Source organism: Ambystoma mexicanum, chromosome 8, assembly GCF_040938575.1.
Source record: "Ambystoma mexicanum isolate Mex_15411 chromosome 8, UKY_AmexF1_1, whole genome shotgun sequence".
Lineage (NCBI taxonomy): Eukaryota > Metazoa > Chordata > Amphibia > Caudata > Ambystomatidae > Ambystoma > Ambystoma mexicanum.
The window spans coordinates 516196472-516218313 of record NC_090929.1 but is presented as its reverse complement, the minus strand read 5'-3'; the positions used below and the strand labels follow the sequence as shown (position 1 = coordinate 516218313).

The 21842-nt window shown below is 45.2% G+C and overlaps 1 protein-coding gene across 1 annotated transcript in view; it reads left to right on the top strand.

Moving 5' to 3' along the window:
- PEX10 (peroxisomal biogenesis factor 10) overlaps window positions 1-21842 on the top strand; it is a 257024-nt gene that overhangs the window by 65705 nt on the left and 169477 nt on the right. Inside the window, exons 2-3 of the mRNA XM_069610190.1 lie at window positions 11049-11129; window positions 21406-21812. Of these exons, the coding sequence (XP_069466291.1) occupies window positions 11049-11129; window positions 21406-21812 (488 nt within the window). The remainder of the gene's footprint in view (window positions 1-11048; window positions 11130-21405; window positions 21813-21842) is intronic.

The following is a 21842-nucleotide window of genomic DNA, read 5'->3' as shown; positions in this document are numbered from 1 at the left end:
ACCTTCTCCGTCCAAGCCCCCACTATCTGGAATTCTATGCCGCTTAGCATCTGATGCATAGAGGACCACCTGGTCTTCCGGAGAGCCCTAAAGACATGGCTATTGCCCTCGGCACCCTGACTAACCCCGTCCTCCTCTTTGAACCAGCTATTCAACCCAGGATGACCACGGCAGGAATGAATTTACATGCAATCACCAAAGGACGGTAAGAAATGTTGCCAAAACTAACCTGACTAACAAAACCCAATATAAAACGGAGAATCCACACCACAGATACAAAACCAAGAAGCCAGGAATAGCGGACTGGTACGTATTGCACCCCATGCTTATGGGAAATAGCCAAAGGCAAGGCTAGCCAATGTATTGCACTTCAAATAATGTGTAGGGTAAACAATACATCGCTTCTAGATGCATTTCTGAGGGTAGGCAATGTATTCCAACTAGACAAATTTCCAAGAGTAGCCAATGTATTGCATTTTAGATGATTTCTTGAGTGTAATTGATATACCAACGCTAGATGAATTCTTGAGGTAAACCAATGCTTTTGAATCTAATTGCATTCCAAGGTGTAGCCAAGATATTGAATCTTAGGTGAATTTTAGACTGCAGCCACTATACCATACTAGGTGCATTTATTTAGCGAATGGTTAGAATTTAGCAGCGTTTTTGAAATTCACCCCCTCTGAATTCAGCAGCATCTATGCAACAGAGAAACCAGCCAGGACATGTGGGTACGTATCAGACTTCACGCTTTTAGAAACCAGCAGAAGGCACTGCCATCCATCCACCCACCCGCACGCTACCAGGCACTACGCTAAGACGCATTGCACAACACCTCTGCCATACAAATTCAGCTATCCCCCACGATAAAAATGTGGTCCAGATGAACACACAATATCTCCCCCGCTCTCGCATGCTCTCCGAACTACCTCTCAGCACCCATCCACATACCAGCTCGACATAGGTGGCTTGCAGGGACTTGTCCAACCTACTTACCTTGTATTGGCTAAAATGCACACACTCCTTCTAAACCTCTCTGATGACTTTCCCATACCTGGACTTCTGCCATCTCTCCCCCCCCCCCACCCAATGCCCCGAGGGCTTTCAACCTACAGCGCGTTGTGCCCATACCAATTGTGAAAGGCGCTATACAAAGGACAATTACATTACATGCAAATGGAATATCAAAAATATTCAACAGCATAACTGCAGGTGTAGTAATGGATCAGAATGCCAATGTATACACCAGGCAGCCCAGATCACACTAACAGTTTCATAGTCCCTAATGTAGAGGGAGCCTTGTGACTGAAATGCCAGGCACTTGCCAGTGGGACCCAAAATCCTCTTAGGGTCACTGAGTGGAAAGTTCCCTTAGGCCTAAAGAAGATAATGAATCGGAGGAAGCTGAACTGCAAAATCTAAAGAAGGCTTCAAAAGCTCCAGAAACCATGCTTTCAAAATCCAGAATACAGTCAGTCATTATTTTCACAATTTTTTCACAATTTGCCTCTTTCCTCACCCAAATGAATGTCCTGGCTATCGGGTCAAAAGTAGGGAATGCATAATCCTTTCATAAATCCCAAACCTGCAAAACCTCATTTGTCCCTGATGTGTTCAGGTCCAGCCTCTAGTTGTAAAACAATGACACCTGAAAGTCCAAGCGTGAAGTAGTCCTCCCGAAGTAGACTGTATCTCTTTTACAGGGCTTTGGCCATTGCTGCAAGAGAAGGCAGTTGTTGAGGTCCTACAAAAACCTTGAATTCCTGTCAGCCACCAAATGGGACTAATCTGGGAGATACTCTGTACAAACTGCTATATTAATGTCCAGGCAAAAATACCAAAAATCTTTGTCTTTTTCCATCATGAACTGGGACCTAGAACCATCCAGATGGTTGATGCACAACAAGGCTAAAATGTTTTGTAGCCACAGAGGCATGCAGCAGTCCACATGGCTCACCTTCAAAACCTGCCAGCACCTCCAAGCAGTTGATATGCAATCCTAGTCCCTCATGGAACTATGTCCCACCAGTGAATAACGACTGCACTTCACTCGTTGCCCAGTCCTGCAGGCATGAGACTGCACAGTAAAATCTAGAGTGAAACTGAAACTTGCCTGTTACAGGCCTCCATGTGCTTCAGCCACCAGTGGCATTCTGTGCGGTCTCTTGGGTAAATTGCGCCATCTGTGTGTGTGCGCTTAACCCTTCCTCATATGCATCCCGTTTAGATTCTGGAGGGTCCTTTAATGGAGATGGTCTGGAAGTGTGGCCTGGATTAAAAAGGAGAAGAGTACCACAATCCTTGCCAACTCCTAAAGGTAAATTGGACTCTTCTTCAGAATGGATGCATTTCCTTCTTGATGGCCCTCACCCTCCTAGGAGAAACATTGAGCTGTGCTGCCACTATATCACAATGAATCCTATGAATGCAACAGGCAGTGGGCAGTTCTTCTCCCAATTGATGGGGAAGCCCAGCTCCTAGTGTAACCCCATATCCATCTGAGCGTGCTGTATTTAGAGAGGTTTGTGTTTGGGCATACATATAATTTCCTACAGATGTGTAAGCAACTTGCCTTTGTGACTCCTGAGGAAAGCCGAGACCAGCCTCAGCAATTTGATGAAAGACCATGGAGCTGATGAGGGATAGTAGGTGGTGGGCGGTGGGGGGGGAGAGTACATATGAAGACCCCCTTGTCTCCCTCCCTCCCTGCCTCTCCTCTCAATTCGACCTTCCCAGAGAAACTGAAGAAGCAGCCTGTCAGGGTGGTGGATTGGTACCAAGTAGGCATCTTTTTGTAAGTACAGATGAGCTAACTAGTCCCACTTCTGCAAAATGTTGACTTGTAAAGTGCTCTGTTGCATCCCAAAGCTATGGCTGCTCTGATTAAATACCCTAATAATAAATGAAAAACACGTTGCAAAGGTGGTGGGTGCCCTCCATCTTGAAATGCCTGTTTATTGTACATGCATTTAAGCTATTTCTGGCTGATCAGCCTCGCTTTTCCTTTTCTGTGAACCAAGAACAGATTGCTCAAGGAACCATTCGGCAACGGGAGACATTCCACAGTGGCTCACTTCACCTCAAAAGGTTTCCCTTCCTTGTATTCGTAGTAGTGCTTTGTTGGTCACCATTAGTATCACCAAGAACACACAGATTAAAATAACCCATAAAACAAATGCACAATACATAATAAGTATACACATTTGCATTACCTATACATAAAATGCTAGCAAAATCTAACCAGTTACCAACATATTGAAACAAATTAAAAGATAATTCATTTAATCAGTTAGGAAAAGAAATGATCTTTGGAACGAAATAAACAGTGAAGATTTAAACATCCCTTCTTCTGTATAGCTAAGCTCTCCTAATGTATTGTCTAACAGGGAATGTAATCGCGTCATTGCCTATACATAGTTTTAAAAAAGTAAAGGAAGCACCTTCCCGAAAGACCTTATGCTGTGCTCTCTTATAAACCGCACCAACTATTGACTTCTATGACCAATAAATCACACACAGACAAATAAAATGCATACATTTCTCAGTTTGCTGCAACACAGTTCTAACTGTTCTTGCTTGCTAGCATCTTTCCATTTCCCCACTGAGATCAAAACAGACCGCAGTTGCAACCAAAACGTAAAGGACAGAGTACACAACGCAGGAGGATGCATTTGGCCAAGACTAGAGTCCTGGGGCTGGATATGTTTTCAGTGATGGATGGTCAATTTAGATCTTATCATTTTACTAATCATTAGACCAATGTTCAAATCCTCAAAAGAATGTTTCACCTAATTTTTGTCACTTAGTATCATATTCTCAAGGCGATGACACTGAAGAGAAAATTCCATTGACATTATAAATTGTGTGAGAACCAAGGAATGTTGTTATTACTGAGAGGCGCATAACTTCTTTTAGGAGGCTTTTGTATGGCTCATTGTTGGTTCTTAGCCGTGTAATTATCTAATATAAAACAGGGTTTTTAGTTAACTGGGCATCAATGGAAGAACAAACTTCTAAATATAAAGGACACAATGGTGTATATCGGTGAGCCTATATCCATGCCCTAAAAACTATTCTTGTTTTTGGCAGAAGTTACCATAGTCTGAGAGTCCCCTTCACCACCAATAGATATGTTAAAATAGGGTTTATAGTCATAAAATCGAAAACAGATTTTTTATTACGTTTTTTATTTGAAATGGGGGGGTTCCCCCACCCACCCCCTTATTTTTTTTTTTTTTAAATATATATATATATTTTTTTTCTTACACGCGAGAGCCACAAAATTAATATAAATAAGAAAATAAATCATTCGACTTTTTTTTTCAACATAATGTTTTCTATTTTTTTGACTTTCGACATTTTTGGCCCGGTTATGAAAGTGTATTTTCCTTGTGAACAGTCATTGGCAGCTGCCATGTTCACAATTGAGAAATCTGCAAGTATTGTGATGGGTTGTTCTATGACACTTTTTGTGGAGCATGTTTTGCTTGCCATTTTGGAGAGGCTTAAGGGTACATTGACATCTCAGAGAGCTTCTGTATATGAGGTGATCATATCAAATCCAGCGATTAAAATTGCAGGTGTAAAATAGTGAATCCTGCCACCTTCGTAGCTGAGCCAGTAGCAGAGGACGAGCATGTGCATGACTGCGCAAACTAGGACGAGTTTTATGATGATGTACCGCGTGTTAAGGAAAATGCATTATCGGGAGGGAAGATTCTCTTTTGTGATGGTTCTTTGAAAATTGATCAGAAAAGTGGAGAAAGGCATTCTGGCGCAGCTGTAGTGATTCTATGATTGCACACCTTAAAATGGCCATCAAGGATTGAATTTTTAGGGCAGAGCTGGCAGAAGGTGTCCCTGTTGTTCGTAAAATCTCAGACTATACATTGTAGTGTTTGAAATGACTACTACACGTGATCAACAAGGGGGCCCATGATCCATTTGAAGAAACAGATATCCAAATAATCAGTTTCCACTACTTGCAAAGGCTTGTCACCCAGAGAACAAGTATTACAAAGAATGTTATGGCCACCTACCTTCATCATCTTCGTATTAGCAGTGTAGATGACCAGGACCAGGTCTCTGCAAAATTAATCAAATTATTTTCCCATGAGCTCAGTTTCCTCCTGAGAGAATTGTTCCTAGAAAGGAGCCCTTGCTTACAACGGCAGACACATTTTAACCTTGAAACACTGAGTGGATAGCAGGACTGAGGTGTCTGCTGATACCTAAGCAATTTTCGAAAAAGTGCTGTCCTTTTCTCCCACCAGAGCAAAGACTTGCAATGACGCTCACCTTCAGCAATTGCAACTGTCTGGTCCCCAACCAACCACTAGCATCGTCTGTGACATGCATGACCTTGAAAGGGAGCCGGGGGAACATGCCATCATGTCTGTTTTCCCAGTACTGCGATTCCTCAAGACCTTGGAAGTTGTTTGCACCCTTGAAAACTGCTGGAGGAGTGTCCCCTACCACACACCGGTTATCTGGAAAATTCTACAGGGAGGATCTTTCCTGATGGGAACTGAATTTACTAACTTCAGAGACCATTCTGACAAACATGCTCATCAGTAGGGCAAAGGAATCCCCAAATAAAAGTGTGAATGCACTGTGGCCATCCTCTAGATGTTCTCCCAACCTGGAGCAGATTTTAAGGAGGATGTTTATTATGCCTCTCTGCAGAGTTGCCATGGCCCAACATGAAAACCGCCTTTGCAGCTGTGCTCCCAGAACCATTGTCTCTAATGACTCACCAGTAGTGTGTGCTCTTTTGTATAGGTCTACCAGCTATGCTAAAGCACCAAGGAGAACCAGCACTTGACAGGATTTCCAGAAACGATCTGCTCAGTTTATCTTATGGTTCTTGTCCACTAAAGTCAGCATCTTCTGATACATAGTGGTTGTGGGCAACAATTTTACCTTGAGGGAATATCTGCCGAAAATGATGACCCTGATGCCACTTGTTGCTGCCCATTATAGTTGCTAGCCACTGTTCGCTTTTGTATTTTATAACCAACTACCAGAATCCCTCCTGTGAGCAACTGAGAAGACTTGCACTGGAGTCCACCAAAGGTAGAACGAACAGAACGGCCACCCTGACGATCTGCGAGCCATCATCATATCCCAACAGCAACCGAGGAAACCAGAAAACATACCCCATCTGAAGAAAAAAATAACTTTTTAAACCTACAGCACATCAAAAATACGCCAGAAACTGTAAAACCATGTTGGGAAATTTGAAGGGGATTGCAGTTTTTATTTTAAAGCCTGGGCCTTGGGGGAAAGACAGTCACTGAATGGTGCAAGGTGCCAAGTGAGCAAGCACTGTAACCCATGGGAAGTGGAGCAATGCACAGAACTACCAACCCTGCATTTTAAAAGCGGGCAGAGTGTGATATTTACACGTGAGGCCAAATGAGGGGCGGAGGGGACCGAGAGACCAGGGAGAGAAAGAACGGCGGGCGAAGTGTTGAAGAGCTGGTGGCAGAGCTTTAAAAAGGTGAGGTATTTGAGATAGTGTGGTATCCATAGCGGAATGTGTGTATTGTAGAATTGGGAAGGGGGTGTAGGAGTTAAGAGGCAGAGAGGAAGGTAGACCATAGTATGGGAAATAGCAGTAGACTTGTGAATGTTACTTAATGTGAAAGGGAGTGAGCGTTAGCAGAGAGTGGGGCTAAAAGAGAGGGGTGTACAAGGGGTGTGTTAGGAGTAGGCCATGGTAGAGAAGTGGGAAGGGTGATATGGTACCAGGTGGGACGGAGTAGTGAAGGTGAGGACTAGTGGAAATAAAGAGAGAGAGTCCTAGTTGAGTGAGCCATAGTGCAGATAAGTAGTAGTAGAGGGAGCAGAAGTGCAGAGAGAGGGACATGCTGGACAATACTGACATCCATGACGGGGAGGGTTAACACGTGTGACTGCGTGTCTCAGGTTTTTCCACATGGGGTGAATCCATGGTAATTTCGATGAGAGAAGAATATATGGTCCTATTTGTTGATGCAAAATCTGGGGATAAATGTCATGTGTGCAATCGAGTATTCTTGATGGGGTGGGGTTTGGGAATGTTATATGATGATTCTGTGTTGGAAGCTTGTGGGTGTGGACAAGGGGAAGATGAATGAGGGAACATTTGTGACACTGTGTAACTGTTGTGTTTTAATTTTGGACTCCATGAAAAGAAACAGAAAAATAATAAAAAATAAAGTTGGCAAAAAAAAGATGTAGGACTGAGAGCAGTAGTGCCGGAAGAGTTACAGTAGTGTGGCAAAGGGAGAGTAGCAGTAGAGTGAGTGAGAAGAATGGTAGAAAGAAAGGAAGGAACATCAGAGGTAGTTGGGAGGAGAGAGAGCAAGATCAGAGGATAAGGACATAGGAGAAGAGAAGAAGGGTGGAGTTAGGGGAGTATAGTAGGTGAAGTAATAAATAGATGTGGGGGGGGCTTGTAGAGTAAAACTTCACAAAGTACTAACCATTGCTATTGCAAGGCCAGGTAGAAAGTCCCTGAAGGAAATTATACAGCTAATGTCTCGGGGACTCCCTATCAGACGAAGTCTGTGGTTAGTCAGTAGGAGTTACTGGTGTGTAGTACTAAACGGGGGTTACGTATGCCTGGGCTAGTGTGGGACTCCTACTGGGGGGTGAGAGAGGGGGACGACCTCAGCACCACTTTGCCCAAAAACATTTTTTACAGAGCAATGAGGATAGACCGGCAATTGGATTTCAGGAACCAGCTGAAAGAGTGCATATATTACTTTGCAAGCTATTGTTAGTAAAACCGTTGAACCTTTCTTACGAGTGGGTGCATTATTCAGGCCATCTATGACACCAAGCACGCTTGAAACCTGGAGTGGGCATCGACATTCACTCGGGTGAGATCAAGTGAGCACATGGCCCGTCTGAGCTGCTTCTAGAACACTCCCAGTGATCTAACCTCTAGATTAGCCTGTTCACCTCGGGCATGGCGGACTGTCTTGTTTATGGAATTGCCCAAAACGTATTAAAAACTCATTTCAAAGGCCCTGCTAGGGTAGTCCACTTCCTTCCCCAGACACTCCTTAGTCAAAGCTTGGAAGTGGCCCTGGAAATAGTCCACCTAGTACTGCTCCCCTTCTCAGACGACTCAAAGGTGGTAATTAATCATCTAGTGCCCAAGACCCTGGAAAAAGCAGGTGTAACCACATGAGTAAAGCAAAAAGAGAGCAAAGAAACTGAGCATCAGCCAGCTATCAGTGTGAGGTAGACTGACCTATTTGGCTTTTGTCAGCAACGTAATAAATGATATGGACTTCGAATGACTCTAATGCTCTTAAAACCATAAGGGAAACCCGTAATGCAAGAATGGGCAATTAAATAAGGTATCAGGTAATATTATCCCCATATATATGGTCGCCGTACATAATATCGCCAGGAAAAGGTTGTGGCGATATTATATGGGTGACCATATATATGGGGATAGGGGAAGCAAAAAAAATAAATAAAAATAAAAAAAGGGTTTGGGAATTGCGGGGGTGTCCCCCGCATGTTCCATGCAATAATGTCCCCACAAAAAAAGTCAATTTTTCGTCCACATTTTTGCATGGCGATATTTTTGAGGGGACATTATTACATGGAACCTTAAATAACACCTCCACACTAAACAAGAGCCCAGTATGCCCAATACGGATGTGAGAAAGCCATGGCTCGATTTAAAACAAAACTCCAGGGCACCTGAGAAACAGAAATTAAGAAGACAACAGCGAAGGGCTGGTTGGAGACTGCAGTCCTAAATCCAGTGGCGCTCGCTCCACAGCATCCACTCGTGAGCGAACATGCCAACGGTGCCCAAGAGATCCGAGACCCTTCGGCGGCCTTGCCAACAAAACAAGAGGAAGACAGACAGTCTGGGATGGTTTTATAATATGAGCAGAATCCCGACCCTCGGAACATGCTCCTACTCCCTGTGTCAAGTTAGGCCGCTTGTATGCAAAAACGCTCCGCACACAGGTACGCACGAAGTAAAATTAACAGAATTATTATAGTTCTAAAAAACACAACACTAAAAATGTGCATAACGAATAACAGAAAAACACTACTTGGCTCTCAGAAATTGGAAGAGAAAGGTTGTGCAAGTTATAACGATGTGACATCATAGTCCTAGTGGATAGGGATTGGAATTCTAAATTTAATCTGCTTCTTGCTGCTGGAAGTTTAAAAGTAAAGGAAAGATAACTTATACTTGTATTTTAAAATAGACAATCGTCCTCGGCAGGAAACGTATTCCTTAACCTAAAGTGCATAGAGAAAGAGGCTAACGCTGGCATTGCTTTTTACCTGGATTGTGCTCCTGGGTAGGGAAGCATGCAAGTATGGCAAAGCGATGTCTATCCGAGCTCATTCATTCAGTCTGCAAATCGGAAAGGTCTTGGGCAGGGCTCCAGGTAAAATGTGAGCAGCTATGCACTTAATTACATTTCATACAGACCCATTACACTGCATGTTGCCTACTGGGTTAGGAACTCGCACAGTACTCCCACCACCCACATCATCTGCCTTAAAGATAGTTAAACTCTCTGGGCATCTCTGCCTCTTAGTCAGCTATGTCCTATGGCACTGATAACTTTCCATGCTATGCTAGACTGTAGAAGTCCATTTGTATGCAGCAATTCACCGTCAAGTGGCCACGAGTGCTACCAGGCAATAGACGGTGGCAGTACATCACTTTGTATATGCCCACGTGGCATGATATAATATTTTGAGTGCTAAAAATGAAAACTCTGCACGTCGATTGCATAACATAGGGTGGTGCCGTTCTGCGAGGCTCTCTCTCACTCCACTCTTGCCAGTGCGGCTCCTTTGGTGCAGTTAAACAGTTTAGAGTCAGTACCTGTCATGCTCTGCTCCTTAGCGCTCTTGTGATGACCTTGTGTGAACCCTGATGTAAATGTTGTCCATAAGCCCAATCTGCCTAAATAAATTAAGGTGCATGCTCCTGGCAGTGCCCAGTGCTTGCCCTACATCATACTGGTAGGTTCTCTAGGCTTACAGGATACATGCATCAATTCGGGAGGGAAAGGGGTGGACCTTTCTGGTGACATTGTAGGGGGGAAGAGTGAGAAAATGGCATGCCTGGGACCACCTTCCTAGTCCCCCATTTCAGTGTGATCCCTAAATTCTAACTCCCCCTCTGGCCTTATTTATTTTATGTCACCCCCTGATTGTGCTTCCAACCTCACCCCTCTTTTACAATCCCCTCCCATAAACAGAAATGGTCTAAAGGCAATATTAAGGGCAAAACATAAACTAGAATGAGAACTGGCATACAGTGAGCGAAACTAGACCGATGCTAAGGACAAAGTCTTGACTTTCAGCCTCTTGTACCAGATGCGTGTGGAGCACAGCACCTAAAACAGGAAAACAGAACGAGTGGTCAGTCCAGCCAGAGTTAAGTGGATATGAGGACTAGGAGGGACATGGTGAGCTCTGGAGCTAGAGGGGGCAAAGGAAAGGAAGCACAGCAAAAGAGGGCTAACCATTTTATGAGTGACCACATGAGAGGATTGTAACCGATATAAGAGGGATGTGTAACACAACAAGGTTACCCGAGAGGAGCACTGAGGCGAACACACGAGGATACCTTTGGCAGAGAACCACAAGAGTAGATACGGGGAAGAAACCATTTGGACGAATTTGTAATATTAGTGGTGTCAGGGTGACACAAAGCATGTCTTTAAAGTGGGCCACGCATACTCTTTTTATATCTTTAATCAAATCCAAGCATTCGAAATGTACAGAACGCGGAAAGATCTTTGATAGCCCTCATATCTATCCTCTGAAGTGATAGCTGTTTCTTTGGGGTGTGCTACATGCACATAGTGGTTTGTCCACTCCCTTGCTCCATGATCGCTTTTTAACTTCATGAGTAACTTTAGTCCATCCGAGTCATGGGAGCAGCTGTGTTTTTAATAAGCTGACGTGATTTCTTAAATTTTGTTTTGCTGTCAAGTAGTTTTCCACTTGCATTGCATGTGCTCATCTGGTCATCAATAATATTTCTTTTCTTATTGTCATAGGCGCCAAGAAATGGTTGCAGTGGAGAAAAGAGATTGAACTCTTGTGTGACATTGCATACTATAGCCTCACAACCTTTTCAGGTGAGCTGTCGGGCATTTTTGTTTTAAGAAAACTGTTTTTTAGGAGTTGTAATTTTATCGATGGAGACTGATGCTTTGTTTTGCATGAAATACAAAATTGGGACCATGTTCCTTTTTTGTTCTTAAAATTGCAGTTTTAAGGCAAAAAGCAAAACCTGCATCAGAACTTTTAAAATCCCCATTGACATCCTATAGTCGACGAATGCAAATGATACTCATTCTGATGCGTTTTGCTACTTTGCTTAGAGTGTTTATTTCCCCGGAAGTAAAGGTGTTTCAAGCCATAGCACAGTTCTTTCTTGTGCCCTTTTGAAATAGCTGGTATGGTCATGTGCAAGTGTGTAATGAATGTAGCATTAACCAGCTGCCATTTGTCATTATAAATGCTTTACTGTAGTGTTAAGCTATGTGGTCGTATGCCAGATTGTTGTGTACATATTCTGACATTTACTGCCTCCATATCCCTCTTCCTTGTCCCAGTGCTTACTTCTGAAGATGATCCATCTTCTAACCGGTCCAATTCCCAAAAATAATTTTGTTTTATGAATCCCCTCCCCTTCCCACCCAGTATATCAAACCCCCTATTTTACCAAGAATCCTCCTGTTTTTTAAAAATAAAATTTATTGGACAGTGAATGCTGGGTGCCTTCTAGGACAGCCTCTTATCCCTGTTCACAACACCGCTATGCTTTTTAGGTCTGGAATGATTTCTACTAGCGTCTTCTCGGGATCCCTGTTGCGCTTGCACAAGGAGTAGACGATCATCCCCTATTCAAGCCCTAGGGAGTACAGGGCCAGATAGGCTGTTTTTCAGGTGACGCCCGGCCTGCAGGTGTCAACAACCACTGTCTCCCTGTCTACATCTAGACGAAACCCAGGGATTGAGCACTACTGATGATTGAGCTGCGTCTGCGTTTAATGCAGATCCATGCTGGAAATCGTACTGAGCCTATGCCGCACCAGGCACCTAACAGCAGTTCCCCATGGACAATATATATGTGGGAGTGCTGACTGTTATTAAGATGCATGCTTTGAAAATCCCCCTCCCACAGCCTGCTCCCGCTGGAGTACCAGACCAAGATTTGCCTGCAAGGCAGTAGGGCAGGTGGAAAAGTGACATACTTTCCACACACCAGCACTCCGAGGAGACACTGGCAGTGTGCTTCCGCAGAGGTAGCACCAGCAACATTCTTGTAGCTTTCGTAGTGACTCGAGTGTGTATTGCCTGGAACGAACCATGGTGCACAAGCTGTGCTTGGAGCCATAGTTCCCATCCCAAAAATCTTCTGGCTAACAGGTGACAGTGGGGGGCCTGGCAACTGTGCAGCAGACGTTGACCCATTTGTCTGCAGAGCTTTGAGGATCTGGAAAGTGTAAAAATGTGCTATTGGCACGACCGTCGGTCAATTTAAGGACCCTGCAAGGTAATCGAAGACCCCCCCTCCCCCTCTGCAACGGCTAAAAGAAGGCTGGCGTTATCAACTGGATGCCACAGCGAGGGATCCAACCCGATTTGTGCAGTGGGTACCGATTGGCACGATAGAGGAAGCACCAGTTTGGCCCTGCATGAAGGCAGCACCCCACAGCAGTCCAACCTCACCTAAGTGAGTAAGGGCATAGTCTGGGCAATTACCTGAGTCAAGGCTATGTACAGTCACACAGCTCCCTTACTGACAGCACAGTGCTGTTTGTTGAGGGGTAGTCCGAAGGGTCCTGAAAGTTGTTTCCTTGATGGGGGCTTTTCTATGTCCACTGATGCTGCTCAGGGCCCTACCAGAGCTTATCGAGGAGCAGGCCTTTTCTGGTCCCAAGAGACCTACGAATAATGCACTGGCCTTGGCAGTTTGCAAAATCATTGGTTTGTTCTGGATAGCCTGATTGGATTTGTAATACATGCCATAATGGCAAAGGGGATCTGGGAGGAGCCGGGCTGATCATTACTTGCTAACCTATTTCTCTGTCATGAGCGAATGCATTCTTCAAGTTTGTCTTCAGATACATCTACATACCTACTGCAGAGCCTTTCTTGTGCCTTTTGTATGTTCAGAATCATTTGTGTTGCAGGGTATTACAATGTTATAAGGCTACGCCAGGAGCAGACCTCTGTGCTCATTCACTGGGCTGATGATTCCAGCAAACCTGGCTACATACTTCAGGCTGCATCTTGCCTGGCGGGAAGCCGGCTTCCTCAGTCCCTCTAGCACCAGCACTACGTTTGTGGTGGGGCTTTGGCCTACAGACACGTTTGACATGGCTTCTCCAGACTGACCCATGCTGACATGACTACTGCAGGGCTTATGCGACTGGCGACTTTGGGCTGTGCTTTGCTTTGTCCTGGCTGGTTATCTATTTTCAGTAGTGATTTGACGTGGTAATGGAGCAAAATTTGTTTGCTCCTGTTGCCATGCATTTAAGGCAGTACTAGTGGGAGGTTTTCAGGGAGAGCTCCTTTGATCCCAGCCTGATATGGGTCCTGATAGCCACAAGGATTGGGAATGCCCCTATGCCCAATTTAGCCCTTGGTCCCGCTATTGCCTGGCTTCCTTCCGAACAGTTCCATGCCCTGAAAGTTCTTTCAGGTGAGCTATCACTGTGAACTATATGCTTGGATATGGGCCCACCAGCCAGGGACTTGGGAAGGCTGACAGTGTGCTAAGCTAACACCAGGTAATACCTTTGTTTCATGTCCTAAGCATCATCCTGCGAAATACACACGAAGGAACATGTGCTTTTTTTACACAGATCTTTACTTTCTGCTCGGCTTTTGAATGCAATGGCTACAGATGCCTCATCATGATTAATGAAGTGTGGGAGAGCCAAGTTCCACTGCCCAGTTGCAGCCTCTTCTTAGTGTTGTTAATTGGTAATTAGCATTGAAGTATATTGTGCACAAAGATCTGTTGACATCTTTTGTGACACTGGTTTGTTACACTTCTAGTGGATCAATACATCACAGGTGGCCATTATTCAAGCTCTACTGGGCTGTACCTGGGAATCTGTAATTATGAAGAGGTATTGCCACTGCAAGATGTCCCATCTCGGGTGGAAGAGTTATTCCCTTTCCTAACTGAACTCTTAGATGGCCCTTTAAATCAGTAACACGTCATACTCTGGATGGGATGCAGAATAATAGGACTGACTTGGGAAGTTGGCAAAAGGTCTCTTCCGACTGTTTTATTTTCAATTGTCGAAAACCGGGAGTTGAAACAGACATCAACAGACCTTTGATCGTGCTTTCAGCTCAAATCACATAAAAATACATTTATATAGCAAAGGTTCGTCATAGGTTACATCATACTACGTGGCAAACTAAGAAAACCTACGGGGAACATCTACTGGTGTTGTGCATGTCTCGTCTTCTGGTTTCCAGCATATAGGCAGAATGAGGGCGTGAGCTCCTGCAGAGGCATTCATCTACTCCCCTACATAACCTTTGGGTGCACTCCACCTTGCACCATGGTACTTGTAGTTCTGCATTTCATTGAGTTACTTTAAATGCTCTACTTAAAGGCAATAGCTCAAAGATGACAAGATTAGTGGTGCAGTTTGGACCAACGACTGCAGTAGTGCATACGCAACCAATATATCCACCACCAGAAGTACCAGGCCCCTGCAGGCTTCAGGAACCAAGGCCCAGGACAAGGTTACCTGCTGCTAGGCCAACATCCAGGTCGCCACACGAAACATCAAGGCCCCTTAGAAGATCACATTCTCTGCTTAAGCGTATAGAAAGAGCTACAATGCCATTTATGACCCCTATGTTGCCAATACGGCTGAGAGGTTCCCCGGGAACAGGAAGAAGGCGAGCCGATACAGATGGAGAAGCGAGAGATATACTGACTCCACTACGTCTCTCTTGGTACAGCAGGATAACTGGGACAAGGGTGATAATGGCATTGACTCCGTCCCTGACGACCTACCTAAGCAGTCCCTGCCGGACAAGGCTGGTGCTTTCCATGCAATGATGACAAAAGCTTGTGAGGAGTTTGGGCTGACTCACTCAGAGGTAAAGGACTGTTTGTTTCCTTTTTAACTTAATGAACAAAAAGCCCACGTCTGTTTTGTCTTTCCCAAATTTGGACCATGTTTGGGAAGAGTGCCTCCTTCTAATGAAGAAACTGTTTTCGGAACTAGCACTAAAGGGGGGGGCTGGAAAAACAGTTTAGGGCTTCTGATGTTTCTCCCAAATGCTTAACATCGCAGACCCCTTCGGAGCCGGTGGTATCCGCAGCCGCATGGCAGAAGTCGCAGAGCCAGGGCTCCAAATGCTTGTTTCCACCAGACAACAAAAACAGAAAGGCTGATGCCTTCGGCAAGAAGATCCTCGCCATAAGGGCAACCACAGTTAAAGCGAGGAGATGATGTAGAGGAGGTGTCCAATCACACTATAAACATTGCAGTGGACATAGCAAAGACTGGGTTCAAGCAAATTGGTAATGGGGAGCTTCTTCGCCAGCGAGCATGGTCAAATTGTACAGACTTTTGACCAGACATACAAGCTAAAGTGTTCAACATGCCCTTTGAGGGGGACCAGTTATTTGGCCCCAGACTTGATGAGGCTTTAAAAGCCATCAAAACAGATGCCGACATGGCCAGGTCCCATTGCAGGTGTACGTTTCTGCCCTTTCGGGAAGCGTCCCGTTGCTCTACTATTAAAGCCAGAGGAGGACATCCTTATCAAAGAGGATCCTATTAATCACAGGAGTATCGTAAGTCGTACTAATACAAATCAAAGAACTTCAAAGCCTTGCAAAGAAGGAGACCAGGGTCGTCCTCCCAAAGAGGACAGCAACAAAAGTCACTGTACCCAGTGGCCCCCACAAAACAACAAACTCAATTGGGGGGGGGGGGGGGGCAACCGCCAAAATCATCTAAAACAATAGTGGAAAGTTACCACTGATGTCTGGTTATTAGACATTATTCAGCAGGGGCATGTTCTAGAGTTCAGCAAAACAACCAAAACAGTTGCACCCTGACACACACAGACAACCACTTCTACACATCCTACGGTACCAGGTAAAAAAGATGCTTGTCAAACGGGTTATACAAAGGGTTCCAGATAATCAGAGGGAAGGGAGTCTACTCTTGCTTCTTTGTAGTAAAGAAAAAACAGACAGGGCATGGAGGCCTACAGTAGACATGCGTACCCTGAACAATTCCATCCGCAACCAAAGGTTCAGGATGATCACGTTAAATGATGTCATCAAAGCAGTCCAACCAGGAGAACGTCTTGCGTCGCTAGACCTACAAGACTTGTATTTTCATGTCCCAGTACACAACGCACATAGAAGGTTCCTAAGATTCCCATAGGAAACGGCCACTACCAATTCAAAGTACTGCCGTTTGGGCTTCAGTCAACACGGAGAACTTTCACAAAGTGCTTAGCACCGGTGGCGGTCTTCCTAAGAAGGGGCTACCATATAAACCCCTACCAAGATGATTTGTTGAGGGCAGCCACGAAACAGGAAGCATTGCAAGCTCTGCAACACATAATGCACACACTGAAATGCCTGGTATTGCACCAAATCCTGCATAGTGCCCTCCAACAATTTAGTCTTCTTGAGGGTGGAGTTCTCTACCGACAACGCCTCGGTCTGACCTTCAGAAGACAGAGCAGAATCCATTCCTCACCTATTAACCATGTTCCGACCAGGCAAATGCCTGTCTGTATGAAAGTGCATGCAAGTGCTCGGAACCATGTCATCACATATTCCCCTCATTCATCATTGCCGGCTACATATGAGACTGTTGCAAGAGTTCCTAGCAGATGAATCGTCCCAAATAAATGGAAAGTGGAACGACAGAGGAAGTCGCGCACACCTAGCCCGCCAACTTCAATGGTGTACCAACCCTTGCCACTTAACAAAGGGGATGCCCCTCACGGAAACACCACATTGTCATATGCTGGTAACGGATGCGTCCTTGACGGTAGCGGTCGCACACCTGGATGAGCTGTGAGTGAAGCGGCAGTGGACAGCAGAAGAGTCGCAGATAGATATAAACGTCCGGGAATTAAAAGCTTTGTTCATTTCAGCCCGTACTCGAGATCAATGATAAGAGTATTGACGAACAATACCACCACCATATATCTCTCTGACTCTTGCTCCCTCTCTATATACAACATCTGTTCGTTTCTTCTTCATACAATTCCTCACCGTTTCACCAATCCGCACCACATTTTGCTTTGTCGGGACCCTCCAAACATTACTGGCTACATGACATTTGCACACGCCAGCCCTTTCTCTGAATTTCAGCCCCTTCACAACTGAGACTGTAGCCTGAAATCGTCAACATCAGTATGGTCTAAAAGTATCGGACAAAGCTCGTTTTAAGCATCTCGAAGCGAGGAACAAAACTCAGACCTCAAAACAAATGTGTCTAAGCCCTAGGATGCACAGTTTCTGAGATATTTGCACCGCAGTGCACTTCCCCACGATAGGGTGAGGTGACCTGTGGGGTGAGTGCGCAGATGGTCTCAGTATGCTGCAGCATTCCAACTCTCGCCTCTCTCCAAGTCTGCTGCAGGGTATGTCAGGCAGCCACATGCGTCCATTCTCAGTGTAGTTTACGTCCGAGTGCAAAGCACATCAAGTGACAAGCGACTCGGAACAGCGACCTACAGGATCATTGATTTTCAACAATTGATGAGTGTTGTTTGTCTTCAGAACCTGTGCAGAGTACAGGTATTTTTTACTAGTGTACTATATAAGGAAACTAGGCTGTACACAGTCTAGAACATTATCAAAGGAGGCACAAGCACTGTGGCATTGGGCAAACACCAACCTACCAGGGACATCAAATGCAATCCAGGATTGCTTCAGCAGGGCTGCAGACCAATGCCACGAATGGCAACTATCAGACAAACGGCTAAAACGTGTATTCAAACAATGGGGCACAACCCCAAAAGACTTATTTGCAAATCTAGTCAACAAGAAGTGCTGCTGCTTTGCCTACAGAAACCCACAGAAGGATTCTCTAGGAGACGTGTTTGCATTCTCATGGGAAGGGATATTCACGTATGCCTTCCCCCCCTGTCCCGGTAACACGCAGAGTTATCCAGATGCTATCCATGTTTCGGTGCAAACTCATTCTGGTAGCCCCAGCGTGGCCTGGGCAGACCTGGTACTCTGACCTCATTCACCTACCACAGGATCATCCCATTCCACTGGGAGAATCCCCAGACCTACTCTCAAAGAATAAGCAAGTCCTGCATTATGATCCAGGGTCACTGAGCCTCCCACTTGACTTTCGTAGAGTTCAGCCACATAAACCTTCCACAAGATTGCAGACAAATCCTTCAAGCGGCTAGAGCAGGGTCCACTAACTGGTCTTGTGGATAAAGATGGATTCGCTTTTGTAAATGGTGCACCCAACAACGGGTGAACCCGCTTGACATATCACTGCACCACCTGTTACCCTACCCGCTCAAACTGGCAGAGGACGACTTGTGCATCTCGCTGCAATTTCAAGCTATTATAGATTAAAATGCCACTCCTCACTACAGCAAAAGAATTGTAAAACACATAATGAAGGCTTTTTTTACACATACCCACCAAAGACAAAGCTGACAACCCAATGGAGTTTAAACACAGTCTTAACAGCACTCATGGAACCGCTGTTCGAGCTATTGGCTGCAGTTCACATTGAATGGGCCTTGTTACATGTGTGCCAGTCTGGAAACAATGGTGCCAGTAAGCCTACCGGCACACTATGGGTTTGCCTGCCTGAGCCGCTGTGCCAGACAGGGCAGACCCTGCCGGACACAGCGGCCATGGTAAACAAGCCGTAACAGAAGCACCGGCACAATTATTACTGGTGCCGGTGCTTCCATGTCCCACATTCCCATTGAGTCCTATGGAGCTCATGGGGAATGGGGAATTACAATTTACCAGCGCCTAACTGTCCGGGATGCCGGGGTTGTAATCCCCCGGTGTTACCGGCAAGCCAGGCGCCGGTAAATCTTACAAGTCCGGTGGCAACCCGCCGGTAGCACCGGCAGGGTTACCGCCAGACTTGTAATGAGGCCCAATATGTGTCCTGGAAGGTTGCTATTCTGCTTGCAGTACCTCGTTCAGAAGAACATCAGAAACACAAGCGCTATCAATTAAACAGCCATACTTGCATTTTACACAGGACAAGGTGATTTTAAGAATGCATACATGCTTCGTCCCTAAGGTGCTCACAGGCTTTCATGTACATTTGGCAGTTGTTCTGCAAGCTTTTTTTCCCACTCGGTCATCCCAAGCGGATATGGCCCTACACCCGTTAGACCTTTGGGCCATAACGTTTTACCTGGACAGAACAGAACCATTTAGGCTCACGTCGCAACTGTTTGTAGCATTCGAACCTCCTAACAGAACCTCCTAACAGAGGGAAAGGCATCTCCAAACAAAGCATAGCCATATAGGTCACATCTGCAGTCTCCAAGTGCCACGCAGAATCTAATCAACCTCTTGTGGGGCCACCTCGCACCCATTCCAGAAGAGCTGCAGGAGCATCAGTGGCAACGTGGGTGGGAATCCCACTGACCGACATTTGTAGAGCCGCTACCCGAGCAGTGCCACACACTTTTGCGAGGCACTGTTGTCCAGAAGAGCAGAACTAAGTGGAAGTCAGAGTCGGGAAAGCTGTGCTGCAACATTTTTCTCCTTTTACAACACCTATGGTACATGTAACCGCTAGCTTTTCTATTCAAAGCATGGGAATCCATGAAAGAGCCAATGGTGGAGAAGGAGTAAGTTAATTACCTGTAACTCCTGTTCGCCAGCATTGGTATCATTCATGGATTCACAGATGTGCCCACCTCCACCCCAGGTGGAAAGGCTACAATACAAGTAGTCAGTCCGAGGGGTTAGAATCTGAAGATGGCCTCCAGGGTGGGGCCAGATGCTTCACGTACAATTAGTTCGGGCAGAATGCACCCAAAAGGACATGGATAGAATGTTAAACAGGACTTTTTTTTGTTTCGTTATGTTATAATGTAATACTGAAGTAACCGAGGATTCCCAGCCTGACGCCTGGGAATAGTCAAAGCATGTGAATCCATGAAAAATACTAATGCTGGAGAACAGAAGTTGCAGGTACACAGCCCACTCCATCAAAAATTCCACCGCCATCAACTCTTTCTTAGTCAACAAGATCAACATGATATGCCAACACATAGACACCAACACCACAACTCACAGCGCATACACAATCCATCTTGCAAAACCACAACTACCTGGCTAACTTTCAAGACGCTAACTATCGAAGACCTCACTGCCACCTTAGCATCCCCCAAGGCCACATCGTATGCGGACAACATCCTCCATGCCTCCATACGTAAGACCCTTCTGGATGAAACACTTCTCCATGTCTTCCCCCGCCACCCAATCCGGTTGCTTGTAGATCCCTTGCTGCCAATTGCCCACTCTCGCCCTCTCCCGTTAACTCCCTGCTCCTTTTTCTATGCTTTCTTCACTGTGTTCTTCCCCCTATGATTGTAAAGCACTCTTTTGCTTCCCGAAGCTAAGTCCGTGCTCAATAAATACTCTAATAACGATTAAGGGGTCAGCTGAGCAGGCTGGCGAAGGGCGGGGCTATGCATGAAGGATGCTGGTTGTTACTATCTGAACCTTCACGCTCAGAATTCATCCCTTCTTCTGCATGGGGGTAGAGCCCTCCCCTGGGCTTCCACTTCTCTCCTTTAATTTTTTTTAATGTAGCTTCATGAGGTTTGGCGCTGTATGCACTTCAAGGGCTATTTCATGCCAGGCTGTTCCGATGGCTTTTATATACTTCACAAATAAGTACTGGGATGAGAAAGAGGGACACGAAGGGAATGCCCAGATTACTTACCATAAGTCCTGTTTTTATTTGTCACAGAATGTATGGCTTCCTTTCCCACCCTCTTGAGCAATCGTTCCTGATCCTTTGGTTTAACAGTCAAATTCTGTTTTAAGAAAACCTATTTGATAACCTGCTTTAGAAGGGAGAGGGACGTAAAACAAATAAAAAGTACATATTAGGAATGGGTTCTGTCAAAAAGCAGAGAAGCTTCACCAGTAAGTACTTTGACGAGGAAACGTCGGACTCGGAGTAATGATGATTACTGGTAAGTAAACTGAGCATGACCCTCACTGTTTGTACTATATATTTAGGCATATGACTATGTCCCACATGCCTTTAACCATTTTCCTTGGTTCTAGTAACACCCAACTGCCATGAATACATTATAATTGTTAGATATAAAGTTATCATCAATACATTGTTTACTAGCTGCGTTCTTATTTCTTAGGCTACCAGACTCTCGGCGAAGAGTATGTCAACATCATCCAAGTTGACTCCTCGAAAAAGAAAATCCCCTCCTGGTTTCAGCGGGCTGCTTTGATTTCTTTTTACACGTTTGTGCCTTACTACTTGGATAAGGAATTGATACACTTGGAGCAGGAGTTGCATATTGAATCTGATGTTCCTAGAACGTTGCATGTCAGCCATTCACGCAGTGTGTTGCGCCAGTATTTTATATGGAACTGGGTGCAGCGACAGGTGGGCAGCTTCTCAGACCAGCAGAAGAAGACATTACTAAAGACCATTTACTTTCTCAGACAGACAATCACCTTGCTTCAAAGGCTGCATCTCGCTCTGTTCTACATAAAGGGCTCCTTTTATCACATTGCTAAGAGAGTTGCTGGTATCTCATACGTAAGTAAATGCCCTTTTACTAAGTACTTA